At 41.5% G+C, this 20,267-nt stretch overlaps 1 protein-coding gene across 1 annotated transcript; it reads right to left on the bottom strand.

The window, feature by feature from the left end:
- Window positions 1–613: 613 nt before the first annotated feature.
- Window positions 614–10,376, bottom strand: dnaja2a (DnaJ heat shock protein family (Hsp40) member A2a). Its single transcript, XM_062548648.1, has 9 exons — window positions 10,222–10,376; window positions 8,348–8,407; window positions 7,596–7,819; window positions 7,135–7,215; window positions 4,636–4,769; window positions 4,304–4,500; window positions 3,179–3,323; window positions 2,576–2,703; window positions 614–1,537 (listed from the first exon to the last, which is right to left on the bottom strand). The coding sequence occupies exons 1-9, from the start codon at window positions 10,297–10,299 to the stop codon at window positions 1,349–1,351; spliced, it is 1,236 nt and encodes a 411-aa protein (XP_062404632.1). The 5' UTR covers window positions 10,300–10,376; the 3' UTR covers window positions 614–1,348.
- Window positions 10,377–20,267: the final 9,891 nt, after the last annotated feature.

Raw genomic sequence — 20,267 nt, 5'->3', positions numbered from 1 at the left:
TATTGAATGATGATTCCTATCTGGGATCTTGTGTAGACATTAAGATACAGTGCCATCTAGTGGAAGAGATTGTGAACTAGATGTTGACTGACCTCAGAGAATCCATCTTGCTGGATACAGTCTGTGCAATTGACACTATGGGAGGACTGACATTTCAAGTAGGATAATATTGGGCCAAGATAAAATAAAGCTAAGATATGAGTCTTTAGAAAAAATATGGGATCTGTTATAAAGGGCATCAAAAAGACATTCAGGGTGACGTCTGCAACACCGTAATGAACATCAACCTACCAGTCAGACACATAAATGTAATCATAATTGCAAAAGCTCTGAAATCTTGTTTTTTTGTTTTTTTTTCCAGAGCTCATCTTGTCCACCTACAGTGGTCACATATTAAAAAAGGTGGCATTACTTAAGAGATTTGAAGAACATTTTATTCAACTTGATAAACTTTTTTCACAGAAGTCATATAACTACAGCTGTTTGCCGTTTTGTCTCTCCGCCTACATATTTGTCTCGTGTCGCCGGCTTGAACGGATGTTAAATCACTGAAGGGACTGGACTGGACTGGACTGGACTGAAGCGCTTCACATGCACCTGGGTTGAAGACGGATACAGGCGACTGAATTTTATTTCTAGTTTATAAATCACATTGCTCTGCATGACAGCAGCTGATACAAAGCTTAATGACAATCACTTCAATTTTATACACATTGTCTTCGGTTCCAATCTTTTAAAATAAAATAGAAAGAAAAAAAAAAAAGAAAAGTAAAAATCTACAAAGAAAATAAAGTGGTAAAAATCAAGCACAGATACATACAAACAAACCTAAAAATGTGATGGTGTGAGTCCCATGATGTTTTTGAAGGACGTCTTTACTCTTTTTTTTTCTTCTGGGTTTCTCTCGTTAGCCACAGAATCTCTGGAGAGGTCAAAAAATGTCCCAGCACGAAACTGCATTTGTGGTTAGTTTAAATGAACTTGCGTAAATACTATGACAACAAAGGATGAGAGTAACACGCCACGCCAGAGAGAAATGACCTTTGTATCCTTTGTGTGTGTTTGGGGGGGGGGTTGCCTCTAGATGTGCTGAGTACATGTGGGAACGATGTGAGATGGGGGGGCATAGGGACAGGGGATATTTGGGCTGTGCGTTTACTACAGGTGGGTGTTTGAGTGGGGAAGGTAAGGGGGGGGCAGAAGGATGCGTCATTTCGTGTTTAAGGCAAACCCCTGATCAGATCAGAACCACGCCCTTTCAATTTGTTGTGCAACTGGTACATTGCTTCCCCATCTTCCCCGCTCCTGGTGCCAAGCTGGGCCCCGAGTTGTGCCGGGATGGGCAGTCCTACTGGTGGGCACACTGGACACCGGGGCCGTGATGGCCGCCCTCCTCGTCGGAGCTGTCGTTATAGGCTTCGCGGCGGTGGCCGCCAGACGAGCTCTGGCTGTTGTCGTAGTCCTGTAGGTCGACCTCCTCGGCATCGGCCGAGATGACCGGCGGGTCAGCTCTGGTAGGGAGCAGATCCTCCAGCTCCTGTATCATTCAATGCACAAAGGAAAACATAAACCATTTAGCCAATAGAAATGTTTAAACATGACCATTTTAAACCTGTCCATTACAAAGAGTAGGGTTATAATATTATATTGACAGGGACTCCATAGAACTTCATGAGTTTCATGTTTCAATACTGGACCGCTAAGTGAACTTTGGAGAATTCTCTCACTGGAATCCCAATCTGCAAAGCATGCAGAGCTACACAATCATATCATTCATAATTAACTAGGCCAACCAACTGTGCAGGTCAGTGTGTACGTGCACCACCCAGCTGGAGATCAGCCAATAACCTGTTCAGCTATACCTTATCCGACGAGGGAAACTGAGGAGGCATGGACCAGCTGCATTTCTCTCGGACAAGTCATATGCAGTAAACAGTAGATCTGTAGCTATGGAATTTAGCTATTCGTGGGATGCTCGGTTTAAGGCCCTTCAGTGTTAAGAGTAATGTGAACAAGTCTATATAATGTTAGCTATGTTTAACAAGACAGATCATTAGCAAAATAAGCAGTCAATGTCAATTGTCATATGTAATTTCTGCTTTAGATCTACAGTCAACCAATCACAGCCTTAGAATGCAAATTCAAACTAGTCTTTGATGACCTCATTAGGGTACTGAACCAATCCTGAGGGCTTGGAGGTGGGACAACTTCATTAAGACCCATACAAGCATAGCTAAAATGTCAGCTGCACCAGCCAAAAAGCAGTGTGTTCCAGTGAGCACCTAAAACGCCTTGGCAGTTGACCGAAAACAATAGTCTTTTCTAACCAAGAATATATGACTGAAATAAACACGGTGGACTTACTCATTACTGTGATTTTAATGAAGATTTTCCTAACAACATTTCAATCTAATTGCTTTAATCCAATTGTTTTCCCTCAAAACTGAAGCTGGTTCATTGTGGTTTACAACTAATCCAAATAATCAGACACATTTCCACAGTTTTAGTGACACCCACTGCCAATAAGTGTCCATCCAGCACTAGAGGGCTCACGCCTCAGTCAGCCGTCACTCACCGTCAGCTTCTCTGGGCTGATCCAGTTGTTCTCGGGGAACTGCACATCGAACTTGATGTAGAGATCTCCCTTCTCAAAGGGGTTGCGGTACTGTGGCATGCCCTCTCCCCTCACCACCCTGATGGAGCCTGCGCAGAACCCAACACGCCACCATCACCACACCCATTCACCACCACAGCATGTTAGAACAGTCCACCATCATCAGAAACTAAATAGTCCACAATTAGCCCTTTTCACGTGATGTCAGGCGAAGCGTTGCTGGGTATCCTCCGGCATGTCCAGCCGCCAAATACTACAGAAGAAGAAGAAGTATTCATGGGTTTCATCAGGTCCCTTTACACAGGTGTATTAATCAAGCACCATGCAGTCTGCATTGATAATCAAGGTGCTTGATTGTATACACCTGTGGAAAGGGACCTGATGAAACCCATGAATACTTCTTCTTCTTCTGTAGTATTTGGCGGCTGGACATGCCGGAGGATACCCAGCAACGCGTCGTCTGACATCACGTGAAAAGGGCTAATAAAGACACACAATGCTAGAACACTTTTAGACCACTTTGGAGAACGGTTGTAAAAGGCATGATTGCTGAGCTCCTCTCACCTGGCTCAATAACTTTTCCAGCAGGGTACTTCACCACAATCTGTCTGGCATCTAGATGTTTCAGTGTAAACTGGAATCCGCAAAGTGCTTCAACTAAACCAATCTTGTGAACCATGTGTATGTCGCTGCCGTCTCTCTTGTAGGTCTGAAATGAGAATACATTAGGTAAATAAATGCGAACAATTTCCTTACATGCATGTACAGACAAAACGTTCAATAGAAAAATAAAAGTAATTAAGCAATTGAGGTAGTAAGTAAGTAATACGTGGGAGGATTAGTGTTTAAGAAACATCATTGAAGTCTACACTATCTACTGTTCAGTCAGTGCCCCATCCACCACTAGGAGTCACGCTGACAGCAGGCAGTAAGGCTTGGTGTCATCGGCATGTGTCTGTTAGCCTGGCTATTCTGAGGGGCCGTCAACTCATCTCAAGGGGGAGTCTGGTCCTGGAGCTGACACAGTGGAGCGGGCAGCGCTGTGGACTCAGTGGTCTGGTTGAGAGTGGCCAGATGGTGGCCACACGGAGAGGGAATCAGCGCACAGCACAGGGCTGGAGTGCCCTGCAGGGTGCTCATGACACACAGTCATGGCAAGCTGCTGCACTGGCCCTTAAACCAGAGAGGGTTAAAGCGGAGCGAGAGGCGCAAACGTTCGATCATTTCCGCGTTCTGTCTTTACAAGGGGGAGGGGGGCTAAATCCCCCTTTAAGCAGACCTGCTAACATTCGAACTGAACTGCTTGCCAATCTGACAGAGATCGATATCCCACTATGACGTCTTTGTAACACGCCTCTTTAAGCAGACCGGAACTGTTCGAATTTTGCTTCCATAGAGATGCATTACGTTGCTCTATCTTGTAAATATTTAAGGATCTTTGCTTAAACGTTTAAGGCCTTATCGCAGGATTCATTATGGAGATGGCAAACAGGTGATCGAAAACTCAACTGTGTTAATATGATAAGACAAGGTAACAATATAAACCAATAGCTACAGGTATAACGATGCATAACAAAAAAACCCTCCCCTAATCCTGGGGATTTAAAAAAAAAAAAAAAAAAAACACACAACAATCAATCAGATTAATTGATTTACCACTGAGGATTCTCAAAAACATTGAATGATTACCTCGTGTTCTTTCTCCTGCAGGACGAGAACGATGTCTCCCGGCTCCACTCCAGGTGCCTGGTCTGCCTCTCCTCCGAAGGTGATCTTCTGCCCGTGCTTCATGCCTTTGTCCACATGGACCTCCAGGATCTTCACCTCCTTCACCACCTTCTTGCCTTCACATTTTTTACAGCGGTCCTTCTCACTGATCACCTCACCTTCAAACAAACAGGCCATCGAACCACTTAGTACCATCACTGCCTTCATATTCAACTCATAAGCTCGTAATCACTCTGTACACAAAACAATGAGGGGTACAAGGCCATTTCTCATAGAGACACACAGTGGCTTACCTTCGCCGTTACAGTCAGTGCAGACGGACTGCATCTGTTGGACCATCCCAGGAGCCAGCTGTCTGATCATGATGCGCATGCCTCGCCCCCTGCAGGCAGTACACTTCTGGACCGCGCCGGTCTTGCCGCCCTGGCTGCAGGCAGACACAGGAGGTCAGCCACACGTCAACAAAACAGTCAGTGCAAGAGAGCAATGAACACAGAGGTGATGGGTGGAGAGATGGAGGAAATCCAGTGCTAGAGTTCATGCACTTAGAAAAAAAATCTGACAAAACCGGTTTACTTAACTGCACTCGTCACCACAGAAGTGACACAGACTGGCTTATTAACATATACTAGGCTGTCATCTTGCATCAGAACTATTGTCATTAAAATAAATACTGCTTCTGGGACTAACCGCCATTAACTTCCAGAGAAACAGGGCGGACAGGAAAGAAAAAAGGACAAGTGTTCTATAGAGGTGCTGGTAGTCTAAGCATTATTGAGTAGAGTGTGAACATCATGATATCGTAATAAACAAGTTGGTCAAGCCTCTCATTTGCATTGATGGGTCAATTTAGCCTCTTTGCATCTCAAAAATGACACTGAGCTGATAAACTCATGAGTTTCTGCCTGCGCTGGTATATCTAAAAAAAATTCTGCATATTAAATCACAGTAGATGAAGTTAGATGTCTAGCCAATGAGACGGCTCCTGGGAGCACAGAGCAGATGTGCATTACGACTGAAGACTAAAGTAAATGGGCAAACACGAATGATACTGACCAGTGACCACTATAAGCTTTTCCAATATTTGCACAGCACCATCATGCAGACTCCGACAAATTCCAAATGATTTGAAGACCAGCAATTTTGATCTCAAGCAGTCAGTTAAAACCAGGGGGTCAGAATTTGGAGGATTAGCTTCTGGTCAATTGGCAAGTCTATTGGCCGCCAACATTTTTTTTTTTTTTTTTTTAACATGGTATTCCAGTAGCCTGGCTAACACCAGCACATCTCATCAGTTTATTGGGCACCACGGATATCTATATCAAATTCGTCTGTGCATAGCTCATAGGCTAGCCAGTCATAAATTCGCATACACCAGATGACATTTGCAAAGCGTTTTAATACTTCAAAATAACATTTGATAAGTGAGCCTTACATTTTTTAGTAGTGATAGGCGTGTAGATTTGAACAAAAGCTGGTTTGATTCTTAACCGAAATACAAGCTTCGTTGTGTAGCTTAGATATAGTCATCGTCTTGCCGTCCCCCCCAGTTCTGCGACTGGTCCCCTATCTGAGAAGAAAATTAGGGCTGTGGTTTCCAGGCTGCCTTAGCAGCGTGAATGAAATTGTGCGCAAAGCAGAATGGGAATACCCAGGCTAGCGTTCCATGGTTTCCACCTCCAGCACTAGTTTTATTTCTGTATCCTAAAGTGAATCCTTACTGAGTATTGACTTGCATTATCACATATAAACACCACATTATAGCCTAGAACCGAGAAGCAGGGCAAACTTCTACCACCATCCTCAAAATGTTATCCCAACCAATGAGACAAATTTGCGCCTATAAAAAGAGTAGGTAAAGCGCGTTCCCAGACAACTTCGTTTCCTCTAAGAGAATATCAAATCAACAACATACTGTTGTGCCTTATGTGTCCTTCTGTAACATCAGGGAAACGAGCGGCCATGAAACTCCAGTAACATAAAGATGGCTGCGGTCAATTTCAAACATGGCAGTTCCCTACCCAAAACTAGAATGTTAGGTAGGTCAGTAATCACCCACAGGACCGCTCAGAAAATGGCAGAAATGCAATTAGTCATATTATGATCAATCGTGTCAAAATGATTTTGAAAGTGCCTTTAAATTCATTTTCCTTTCAAGTTCAGTCATTTGACATTTAGCCATTAACATGGAACAGGAACAACTACACACAGCCTATATCGCCAACTAAAGCCTTTGCCAGAGGATTACAAATGGGCTACTGAATTTTAAATCTCTATTGCATTCCTTGTTAGGATTGGTTTGAAAAGGACTTAAGATACAAGCCCAACCAAACACTGACCCTGCGTTCATTCACAATACAGATTCAGGTAAGTATACAAACATGTAACAATGCAACACTCCATAATGCCACAGTCAAACACGGTGGTGGCCAACAAAGTGGTGGCCAATTACCCATGGACCTGCTAATGGTACATATGTTAGATATTGAATCACTGACTGTAAAATAACTCCCTAGCATGAGGACTGTATGTGTGCAATGTGAGTACTAACAACGCGTCGTCCAGGTCAAAGGCGAAGACGCAAATTCTGAAGAGATTGGAAAATCACTTGTGAATATTTTCCCTACAATCCTGAATATCTAGATACTAAGACTTGGTTTTATAGAAACCTGTTCAGGCATTTCAACTCTGGCTAGCATTTTTCCATAAGCCCATTTCCTAACATTCAAGGGAATCACTGGAAGCGAGAGAAAAAAGGTTTACACATAAGAGGCTATTGCAAGTATACTTACCCATGGCAAGTTGCACACAAGACATTCTTGCTCAACTGTAGTTTGGTTGTTTTCCCATTGTAGAGGTCTTCAAGGGACACCCTGTAATGAGAGATTCATTTTATGAGACGCTTCATTAAACCAAAACTGCGTCAAGCCAAAAATTTATTTTGTCATCTCCTAAGAGGAACTCTAGTATAAATATCTGAACTTCACTTCTAAAGATATTTCCAAATTTTGAATACAGGTCTCATGACATGAACTATATTTCATGTTGAGATGGCCACAAAGTAAAATGTCAATATAACATAGTTCAAGTTCAAGTTCATGGTCATGTACTCATAAAAAATAATTTATAAGTAATGAAATTCATTGTGCTCAAGCGTCCAGAAATAAATGTTAAAAAATAAATAAATAAATATATAGATACTATACAAAAGAGGGGTTGGGGAGCACCAAAGGGACAGTTGTTATCTACTCACTTAAGAGGGTGCACCATATCCTCTCCTCTCCTCCGGCCTCCGTTACGACGACCCTGGCCACCCATGAACCCAAAAAGGCCTCCTCCAAAAATGTGGGAGAAGATATCGTCCATGCCGCCGCCTCCCCCACCCCCTTCCCGTAGGCCTTGCTCCCCATAACGGTCATACAGCTCCTTCTTCTCGGGGTTAGTCAACACTTCATAGGCAAAGCTGATCTCCTTGAACTGAAATTACAAAACAGAAAGTGGATTTGAATTCAGAGCCAGGCAAATACAAATAGCTTAACAAAATTCATAATTTCTTGGTTGGAGAAAAATACTGCTATACACAACAACTAATGTTGGCTGCAAATAGATTCTGATGTATTGTTTAAGACAGATAAACACATCTGTTGTTCCTGCTAGCCATTCAGGATGTGCACTATGCAGTGTTGTGTTCCAGGATGAATACCCCACAATAATGTATGAAAAGCTCACAGTAAGTCCAACTTTCCACACCATATTGACAAGCTTTTAACAATACCAAGAGCACAATGAACAACTGGATAGTAGTTGAAAGGTATTCTGTATGTTCCTATACTTAACTTATCAGAAACAATTGCTGCTTTAAACTTGATATTTAGTACAGTCTTCACAATGTTGTACACTGCATTTACAACTTAATATATACATTGAATAAATAACAGTTTACAGCTATTGTTCAATACACAACAATACTGTATATGTTCAACTGGTTAAATTGACATGTCCTACCTTGTCTCCAGCGTTGGGGTTCTTGTCAGGATGATATTCTTTCGCCAATTTCCGGTATGCCTGAAAAAGGATGCATGATGATTAGGTAATGTTTAACATATTAAGGTAGGCCAGCTAACTAGCCTTAACATTTCGCCTAAAACGTTGTATGTAACGTTAATGACCAGCTGTATTTCTGCAATTAAAAAAGTGAGACTGGTTTATGAAAGTAAATGGACAAGTTAGTCAGGCAGTTAACATGCTAATTTACAGTGAGTGAGGAAACAAAGATTAAAAAGGAAAAATAGCAAGCTAGCAGGCTACAGGCCTTGTTGCGTTTACCAGGAAGAACCGAGTTGTTCCACAAACTTGCTTCGCCAACCAACATTAGCACTCTTGCATAGTTAATATTATCTGACGCTGAGATGATACTTTGGGTCCGATAAACATTGACGTTATCACACTGTCCATGCTAAACATCATGAATCACACATATGTTAAATTACAAGTACAAGGGTTATGCTAGCAAAATTCCTGCTTCCTATTCTCGGAAATGTTAACAAAAGAAACAGGTTAGACATTCAACAACCATAAATGCCTAAAGGTAATCATCGAATAAGGCTAAATTAAATAACGTTAACGTATACATTGAACTGGAATACAATGAGAACAGGGCAACTCTGTTAACCACAGATATAACGATAATCCAGTGGCTCGCCGGTGTTATTAGATTGACAGGGTTAACGTTAGCGTAATTAGGACATCCAGTTAACATAGCATAGCTTTGTAACCAACAAACGTTAACCTGAATTCTAGCTAGCGTTAACGTTAACATGAACATTATATCAGACTACACGTTTAGAATGAAGCTGTAATTTGCTAACGCAATGCTGATGTAATGCTAGTTGTATAACTCAATTGTCGTTGCTTTCGAAAAAGCATGCCCAATGGCTAACTACTGAAGCTAACACGGTATCTTAGCAAAATGTAAACAAGTTAATGTTAGCATTTACAGCCGCTAGCTTGTTTCCACTCGCTTGGGTAGGGCATTCACATTTTTTCCAAGCTACCCGCGCTAACGCGGTCCTCTCCAGCACAAATTAGCAGCACGCACATAGCTAACGACTAACATTATCCGATAGCCTTCTCTCATCGCAATTATGTTTATGGTTCCAGGCACGTTCAGGTCTCGTAACCTAGCTAACTAATGCTTGAAATGCGGCATTCCCCCTGCTAACGACAACGTTAAGGAGAACATTAACGGTAAAAAACAAATGCGAATAACAGCACTCATGACGTTAGCAGATACACCATGATGTATCAGTCTCAACATTCGTTTGCTAACCGTACAGTTCACGTTAGCTATCCTTGAGTTAACCCAAGGATAGGTGACATGGCTGTTAATATTACTATGACATGACCGCAAACCATTTCATTAGGACATTATATGTAACTCGTCTAGTCAAAAAATGACACATAAAACTACCAACTACCTTTACTTAACCATAACTTGGAACGTTAATAACGTTTAATCCACATGACGCGATTACTTTTAACGTTAGCCGGACGGCTAGCACGTTAATAATTTCTGATCCGCGAGGCCCAACACTAACAGAAACGTTTCCTGTTTCTATACATTCAGATTAGCAATATAGCTAAACGTTACAGCCAACTTTAAAATTACTGCGAACTTTGCTAAAGCTAATTAGCCAATCAACAATCGCTACATAATGGCAGCAAATGTGAACTTCTACAACTAGGCCGTCAGGTTGGCTAACTTGTTAGCGTTAGCCATTTATCGCTAACGTTAGCTGGCTAATTTCTCTTCTCTCAACAATACCTCTTCGTCATCCTTTGAATATTTGTAGATCACAATATAAAAAAGATGTTCTTGCCTTTTTCAATTCATTTTCTGTTGCCGTAGGCGATACTCCAAGAATGTCGTATAATTTAGTATCAGCTACGTTCGCCATGGTGAGGTTTGACGAAGGACCTTCTGTGAAGGAAGCGGAGAGAGAAAGAGGAACCGGTGTGAAACGTCATACGCATGTATCAACTTTAACCTTCCGCTACTTTGCTAAAAGTTTCCACGCTGATTTGCGCAACCAAGGGGTATGAACACAATGAAAATATTTTTTAATTAGTCCCCACGAGCAGTAAGCCTAGGGCTATCGTAGGCTAGACTAATATTTGAATACGCTCACAAGGCAACTTTTTGAACAATATTACTGATAATCAAAGATTCTTTGCTGATAATGTTCCAGAATATTGTTGTTCTGACGTTCCCCATAGATGGCTATTTTTTTTTGTTGGGGGGGCTTTGATCATCAATAAAGGCAAATTATCATTCCTAGCATTTTCGACCAAAACAAATGGAACCGGTTATGTGGTTGTTCAGCACCATTGCTCAAAAACTTGCCCCTTGTAGCTTATTATCCATGAGACATATTTTATAAACAGAAAGGCTTATTTCTAAAATGGGGCCCATCTATCTAGGCACATCTATCTAGGCCTATCTATCTATCTATCTATCTATCTATACCTGTCAAATGCAGCAGCACCAAATGAAAGTACCGTTGCATCCCTGCATCCCTGCAATTGCCTCTGGATTTAGGAATTTGACATGTCTATTGGCCCAGTGCGTTGCATTTGGAATGAGATTAGGCCTACAACCCTTTTGGTTCTTTTTATAACCATAATTGTGCCTAGTTGTGCCTATGCACTGACTGACTGACAGACATGAATAATGAGAGGGTTAAAGTGGAGCTTTAAGGATCTTTGCTATAGTCGTTTTTCAGTCAGGAAAAATATGATTTCAACTTCCTAAAGAGAATCCTTTATGTGTGTTTAGCCCAAGTCTGTCTCTCAACTTGTTTTTGGATATTGTCTCTCTAAAGCTGATATCTCTGAAAGAAGTCCAGAAAAGTAGGCTAATTGGATTCAATCCCAATTCATCATCACTCACAAATGAAATAGTGAAAATCCAATGACACCTCTGGTTGAATTGAACTCTTATACATTTGAACTAGATTATTTTACTGAGAGCAATTACTACTGGACTACTATCTGGCTATTGTATCCTATTGTGCAGTGGTGCTGATGCTGTGTGTGTTGTGCTTTGTTTCTTTTATTGTAGGCCTACTGCTCCACTGTTCATTTTGTTGCCAAATTATTTATGTTAACTTTCATTATATTTAATTCAGGACCTGTATATTTGTGAACTCACTGTTTTAAACTGAAAGCAGCAGGGTGTGAAATTTTAAATTAAACCTTTTCCAGTCTGGGTTCAGTTGACCAATGGGCCTGCAGATGGCGATAAAATCACTCAATTTGGTTGAGCAATATCTTAAGTTGATCCTATAGCTCAATATCATTAAAATGAAAAATGATTAAATATTGTATGCCTTTTCAGCATATTTCACAATCAATCAATATAATATTTCATTTTATGAGCAGCACCGTACTATACAAACTATACTACATTTAAAATAGGCTACAGGCCTCAAAATAAAGATTATTTGATAGATAGATAGATAGATAGATAGATAGATGGATAAAAAAAAAAGAATAATAAAATACATTTCAATTTCAGAAATCCACATGGTAAAGAAGAATAGCCAAAGATTTCTATTTTTTTTTTTTGTTTGTTTGTTTTTAATCTGTTGGATACTTCACACAAAAAATGTGGTCTAAAACAAGCCACAGTACCATGAGTCAGAGCCAGAATGTTCTCCTCTCCTCGATGATGCTGGACCACTTTGGAACAGATCTGAAAGAGCGAGAAGTGCTTCAGTCCTCACACAAGTCAGTTTGAAACTCAATCATTTTGACCGCAAAAAGAATTCATGAGGGGAAAACAACTTCCTTCCTAGTGCAAAACTGCAATGTTGAACTTTTCCCAATTCTGATGAATATTGGGAGCATTGTCTGGTCAGATGAGGCTAAGAAAGATTGGTTTGGCTCATGGTGTCAAGTGTTGAAGCATGCCGTGGGGGTGCGATAGTTGAAGGGAAATGCATTTGAGCTCACTGTGAATGCCTGGATATACCAAACTACTGGCTAACATTAGTGTCCAGCAGCTTGGTTGAAAAGGAATATTCAAGCATGATGATTTTTTTTGTTTGTTTTTAAGTATTACCTAAGTGTATTAACTGACTTTATTAATGTATACCTTTATCCAAAAGCAACACACACATGTCAATTACAAGGGCCACTGTCCTGCAACTTGGGGTTAAGCTTGCTCACTACCGCTGCTCCCATATTTAAGTGATATCGCACAGGAGTTTGTTCATTTCTCTTGCATAAACCATAGGCACACTTGTTAGATATGTGTAGGTCTATGTGGTAGATCGATGTTAGAATATCTTGTCATGGCCACTACATCTGACAGTTTGTAGGTAATTGTCATTTCACATCATCATGTTACACTGCAATAACAGATATAATAAACAACAGATATAAAGTTGTCCAATCATTGTTTTGAGACCATGCACATCATGAATGAATGAATATCTCCTCAGTTTTCTGTATAGACAGTTTCTAAACATGCAGAAAACTATGGATTAATAATATGTGCTATTCAGCTAATTTGTTTATGTTGTCTAGTACATGATGGACGTGACTACTGCAATATGACAACGTGATCATGTCATCCCTTAAGAAACACAACTATTAGGCCTATAATTAACATTAAATTGAACAATATTCCCCATAACTGACATAGGCTTTTTTTTTAGATATAGGCCTACATAATCTGTTTGGTAATATTCACACTGAGTCATAGGCCTATATTGTAAAACTGTTTTTTGATTGGTTAATTTATCCAGAAGAGAACTGAATATCAACTCGTTCTCAGTGTGCCATGCATATGCATCTCCACTAGGTGGTGCAGGCTGCCAATTTAACACGTTATATGTGGACGAATTCTGACCGAGCCAACAAGCCTCAGTTGGAATGAAATTTGAAACGGCCTATTCTGGGGAGAATATATGAGTTAACATTTTTTCAATTTGTCAATATATTTAGCGTGGCTTAATGTTACACTATGACATTGTTGGACAAATTACCACTATTATTAATGAATTCTGACCTTTTCTCATATTCTGTGCACAGTCTTCTTCACGTTGCGTTCAACACAGTGCTTGCTGCTACTGACTTGGACCCGCTGTCACATTCTATGATGCAAAACTGCTGCAGCCTGGAACTAGCACAAAATGGTTCCCAGTCATTCACCCTCCAGTCTGGTCAATTTGAGATTCATTTTCACTTTCACACACAACAGGGCTTTTACCCTCAAATGATGTTAGTGTTAGACCACGTAAAAGCTCTGTGACGCCCGAGCTCAGTACCTTCAATGGCCTGTGTCCATAAGCGAACCTAAGGCGACGCGCTTAGGACTGGCCCAAACACGGGCAATTTTGTCAAGGGATGACACTGAATAAACGATCTAAATGTTTCGTAGAGATTGTTTTGCCACTGTATCCCCTCGGTGATGACACGGAGGGAAATCGACCCCCGTGGCCCATGGTTGCAGAGCCAGGATGCATTGGGGGAAATGAGGCAGACAGCCAGTAAATAATTGTTGCCACTGTGCCCCTCAGCCAAAGCAGGGCCGGGGGACGGCTCCACACGAACTGCCAGGGCTTGACATGGCACCCGGACCCCGAGCTGTCACCCCTACGGAAACATCACCCGCGCCTCCACAATTTGTGCACTTAACACTTCACTTGGCACATGACAGGTGCTTATTTCCTTATACTAGTTCACTTTTTTTGAAGAGGGTGGGGGTGAGTGGAATGTGGACATATACCATGGGTCTCCATGGAGTGCCCTGCAGCGTCTGTACATGATTATGTTAGTGATATGCCTTTGTGGACGTTGATGACTACCTTGGGTTATTGTTATTGTTATTAGCCTATTATTATTATTATGAATAATAATAATAATAATAATAATGATGATGATAATAATATTAATAATACTTATGTTTTATTATTAATAACAATAATAATATTATCATTATTATTATTATTATTATTATTATAAAGAGTTCATGGATAAGAATCACTCATTTTACAATAACGATAGGCTAATTACTAAAATACCTGTATGAACAGGAAAAACAAGAATGGATTGCAAGGATATTACAGACACTGTGTGTATTCCATTCTCTTACCACATTCATTGAACTTTGCCATGCATTCATTTTTATTAAAGATACTAGCCCATAAAAGGGTTGTACTAGTTACTTTAGCATTTTACTGCAACATTTTTATACTCTGTAAAAGAGTAGGCCAAAAGAGTCAGATAAAGATACACAGCTTGCTCAGACATCAATAATCCAATGCTACTCGAACCCAGGAGGTCAGGTGAGAGAGAAATGTGTTTTTGTTTAGTGTGGCAACCACTGAGACTGAGCAGGGGGATTGTGCACCTGGGCACCTCCTGCCACCCGCACAGAATTGTGGGAGTGAGGGCAGTGCCACGCTCCCATGCTGCACACCCCTCGGTTAATTGATGTCGGACATTTCCACTGCTGCTGCATTCAAGGGAGCCTTAAATAATTTCACCCAAGGCCTTGGTCCAAGCCTCTGGTATAACCTCGCCTTCTGCAAATTGGTCCCATCTGGAGGTGTGGGGGAGTTGCCAAGGGCTCGAGCAGTGGAGGCCTTCATGTAAGCAGAAGGTTCTAGAAGCCCTGCCGCCCCTGTGTGCATGGAGATCTATGCGACCTCGATGCTGGCTCATGTTAAGATAACATAATCTGACTTCAGAAGTCATGCTTTTGGTGTAACAGCCACAGATCCCATCAGAGTACCAGACTTTGTGTTTGGATAAGTAGAGCGATAGCTACGATACCGCTGAGGCACCTGGTGCTCTGTTTCAGAAGTTACCCGCTCTCTGTGACTCGCCTACCTGCCATATCCCACTTGGTATTCCTCATAATCTATTATCCATCAGATGTCCATACCTCTTCAGGTCGCCGCTTCAGAAGTCCTCAAACATTTGAATACTATCATCTCTGTGCCATTGTAAATAAAACAGAGGCGTGAAGGGTTTTTTTTTTAGGCCTTAAGCATTTTTTCCTCTATGTTGTATTGGTGGAGTGTATTAATGTGTCAAAGATTGGGAGTTAGGTTTGGCATTATTTTTCTGGTTACCAACATTTTATGACAAAGTAACTTCTGTGAAAACAAGCACAAGACCAGTACATGTGGCCTTGAAACAGGACAAAGCCCCCAAAGTAATAAATAATTTACTGTTTTACTTACTAAGCGCATCTCTTACCTTGACACTTTAAGTGACTTTCCTGGATATTCTAATAGCACTTGTCATGTTTTAGTCCTTACCTCTGGCATTCAAAGTCATGGTCTCACCCTTAGTTTTCAAATCCCATTGCTCTGGTTGACAATTCAAAAACATGAATGGGATTACACCTCTTTTTGTCCTTGTCAATCACTGGCACCTTGTGCTCGTCTTGAAGTCACACGAGAGACTGCAGGGAGAGACTGTCAGGTGGCATTAGTGTCCCACTGCCACAGCTAAAAGCCAACTTTTTAACATAACAAAAAAACCACCGATGCATTATTAAACGTGCAGATCAGGCACAATTTTCTGTGAAAGATCTTGGATCTTCCAGCGTTCGAGCTCGCGGTCAAGTCTCGCTCTCGAGCCCTGCAGTGAGCCACGAGGCCGAGGCACGATCCCGCCCGCGTCGCTCATCATGAATAAACCATCAGCGCCGAGAAGCTCTGGAGCGCACACGCCACCGGGATCCACAGGCCCGCTCAAACGGGGGCTGGAACCTGACAGATGTAAAGAGGAGAGGGGGGGAAGGTAGGCAGATGTAGCCTGGGTCCAGGTGGTCCCAGGCCCTTCCACCTGGCCAGCAGCGACTCATCGCAGCATTCTCCTGATTGGCACTAATTGGCAGGCTCTGCTCGCTGAAACGTGGGGAGATAAGAGGCAGGAAACGTGTCCCCAGTGATTTTTCCTCTGGTGGACTCACTCTCTCTGACCTTGGGAACTTGCTACCACTGTCCTAAGATCAAAGCGGCCAGCGAGCAGAACAGAGGCATAGGGAATTGCTGTGTATGGTGTACGGAGCTCTCACCATGTGACGGCTGTGTGTGAGTGGATCATTGCTCGAGCCTGCATGCTGACAGGTACCAAACTATTGTCTTTTTTAAGCTCTCATAGGTGCCTACACAAGAGCAGGGAAGAAAAACGGTGCATAAATTTCACAATGTGCTTATGAAAACACTTCACATTGTTGTTCATTTCCATGTGAAATACATTAAACAATCACACCCTCTCACAGTTCTCTGGGAGAGTGATTTATACACTATGTAGAATTGTCATACCAAACTCAGCTTTTAATGTCTTTCTCAGTACCTCACACAGGAAAATGCATCATGATTATGAATACAGAGGATAGAGGAATAGAATAGTTTTAAATGGTCAATATCTCTGGAAGGGGACACACTCTCTGAGATGAGATGCCAACAATTTCACAAACTGCAGACTGCACAGCTGTTGTTTGATACCAGGTACTTTGGGGTACTTGGAGGAAAATTGGCAAGGTGTTTTCAGGCCAGACTAAAAGGAGTGTGTCAGTCCACCAACCGGCTAATTGTGTCTCCACAGGGATTTCAGACATGCCAGCCGAACCACACAGAAAAAGAGAGTCACTCAAGCAGTGGAGTCATGCTGACCACTTACACATGCATGACACAAATCAATAAACAGGCTGGAGAATTATGAGACTGTAGTGGAAGTTTGTCAGATTCGAGCAGCACTTAAGTTTAACAAGTTTACATTTTAGGGAAAAAAACTAAAAGAGCAGACCCCGAGGTGTTTTACACACACACAAGTGACTCTCATTTCAGTGACATTACAGTAGTCACTCAAAAAGCCTGTTTTTCTCCTGGTCTTCTCAGCTTGTTTTCTCTTTTATGAACTTGGGTGACTTGGCCTTTTTCTTCCCTTTCAGCCAAATTGATCTCAGTGCTGGAAAGCTAATTGTTCAGGCATGTGTTCGGCTTCCTGGTGGAGAGTGGATGTGAGCCAGCCGAGGTCAAAGGTGACCGTGACATGTTTTTCTCTGATGCTGAAATGGGGAGAGGCCATGGGAGAGTGTCGAACACACAGATGAATGGGGCCTTCGTTGAGGCACTTAAATGTGGATGAATACAAGCACCAACAAAGAGAGAAAATAACCTGAGCGGCCTGTGCAGCCCCTGTAGAGGCGATAGATGTCAGTAAATCTGTCACAGAGAAAAGATAGAAGTTGTTTTACTAAAACTAGAGCTGTAAACATTGAAGGCAGTAATGTTGCAGATAAAAAACAAATGTGACAATATCATTATCCATTACTATCTATATTTTGACAACATCGATTTGAAGTTGCATCTCTGTTGACAGCTTTTATGAGATTGTCAGAAGCAGCTTTTCAGATGGATAGTTAACAGTTTATGGATTGGACATCAAATCCCAGTCTCCGGATCCCATTCTCCCCACAAAAAGAAAAAAATATACAAATTCTCTAAATAACTACTAAATAATATATAAAGAGTGTTTAAGTGAATAAAGACAAGTATTTTTTTTTTCAAACTGAATAGTTAGGAATGTATGTTTCCAATAGACCAAATGACAGTTGAAAACTAAAAAATCACAGATAAAGATAACTCTGTTGATGATTTTTAAGGATTGTAAAAACATGTACCATGCAGAGTAAAACAGCAAGACCACAGTCAGACAAGAAAATGAATAAATGAACAGAACATGGACATTGATTTTTATCCTTAAACAAAAATAAGTGAGCCAATAAAGATGACCCGTGAGTGGACCTGGCCACTGACAGAGCCATAGGATGAAAGCAGATGCCCCGCTGAGCGGCTAGTCCTGCTCTGTGGTCGCTCTGTAGGAATGCAGTCATGCATTATATAGATACCCCTAATCACACAATCCTTCCCTGTAGCACTCAAGCAGACAAAACAGTTGTTTTGTGCATTCTCTGTACAGGGAAATCCATTTACATTCCATATGTTGTGTCAAATTGTTTTTGTTAAAAAAAAATAATACAAATAAAATACAAGACTAGTCTTTGTATTTTTTTTTTTTTTTCTTCAGATAGTTCCAAGTTCTGGCAGCAAGAAAGCAAGGGCCCATTTAACAAAGCTTGTGTAATAGACTCTGGCATATCCCGCCAAGCGCCAGCGGGGCCACAGACCTTCGGTAAGCCCAGCAGAGGGTCTTTAATTGATGTGGATAAGGAAATTATCTATACTCTGGTGATTCCGAGCGGAGGATGCTGAAAATTCAATTAAACCAATCTATTTTCTTAAAATATAAAGTGTGACCATGAGAGTCACCTGCAAGGTCAAGCCAGCATTCTACGCATTTCTGCACATTGGAAAATGTATAGCAGAACATACATTGATACTTGAAACAATTTCACTTGTTGTCCTGAAAAAGTTGAAGGATATTACTATTGTAATCTTTAATGTACTCTAGAAATTAAAATCTTTTTTTAAAAAAAAATTGTGAATGCACATCAGTAATGGCTAGATATCAGGATTGAAGATGATCAGAGAGAGAGGGGTTTCATCATATACTGAAATGGTATATACAGTATCATAGCAATTTAGACACATGCCTACAAACATACACACAGAGAGAATGTGAGTTGAGCTGTGTTACAATGTGCAGTTGGTTGAGGAGGAGGTGTGTAAGAGCAGGGTCTGCTCTGAATGGTCACATACACCTCTGAAAGCCATCACTGGTTTGGTTCTAGTTGGCTGAGGGAGAGCGAAAGGGCAAGGTGATTCTTTTTAACCACAGGGAAAAAAACAGAGAAGGACCTTTGTGAGTATGCTATCAAATATAAAAGAATGGTAGAGCAGTCAGTTTCTTCGTAAAGTGTAAATAATACAACGGCTTTCTGGAACAAAGTCTGGAGCGAAGTCAGTGAAAGCCACTTTGGCTTAAGAGGATGGAAAAAGAGTCATCCATTTCATTCTTCAGGGATGGATACTTTGACCAACCACAGGTCCATTTGCCATCATTTGGACAAAAAAAAAATACTCAAAATAACCTCTGATAGTGTGATTGCGCATGAAGTTGACACGCCAACAATGAGCTGTCTTATTGATTTCCAGGGACCTTTACTTGACATTTCTGGCACTGCTAGCACTTACTTGAACAAAACACGCAGAGCAATTTGAGATGCTGAGAACTTCTGTTTGCTGACAGCTTAGATTGATCATGCCCAAAGACATTATATAATTAAACAAAATCAATGACTACAAGGTTCCCTTTCCTAAAAGTGATAATCAGATTCTCCTCTGTCTATGAATGTCTGACACTAACTCAATATTCATTGGATTTATCAATTTTTAATTGCCAGTTATACCACTTGTTTTGATATTATACTGTATGCATCTGACATAAAACATCTCAATCAGTGTCTTATACACGGTGACCAGTCCTATCCCCTATGTTTCTTGTGAAGTTATCAAAAGCAGCTGTGTCCATTTAAAAGCAATAAAGTATCACACAGAGACATAACACATTTCCATGTGGTGGCTGAGAGGTCCATCTTGTCACTGAACCGTGCCTCTCCAGTCCCCCCTGAACCCCCCGGTCTTGGTGAGAGGGCGAGTGGTCAGGCCTGTTGGAGGGAAGTGAAAGAGCAGATGCTCTGTGTTGTGTAGTATAGCCACCAGACGGGACCTGACTCAGGAGGAATGATGAAACCTTACAGAACAACACCACCAGTCCAGGACGACTCCAGCCTGGGAATGGACCGCTGACCTCCTCATGAGACCCCCCCCCCCCCCCCACACACACACACACACACACACACACACACCACCCTTCCCTCCCTCCCCCCCTCCACACCGTGGCGGACGCCTCCCCAAGTGACCGAGTACAAAAACAC

Source organism: Sardina pilchardus, chromosome 11, assembly GCF_963854185.1.
Source record: "Sardina pilchardus chromosome 11, fSarPil1.1, whole genome shotgun sequence".
Taxonomy (NCBI): Eukaryota; Metazoa; Chordata; class Actinopteri; order Clupeiformes; family Clupeidae; genus Sardina; species Sardina pilchardus.
The sequence above is the reverse complement of the archived record's forward strand: the minus strand, read 5'-3'. Positions and strand labels throughout refer to the sequence as shown.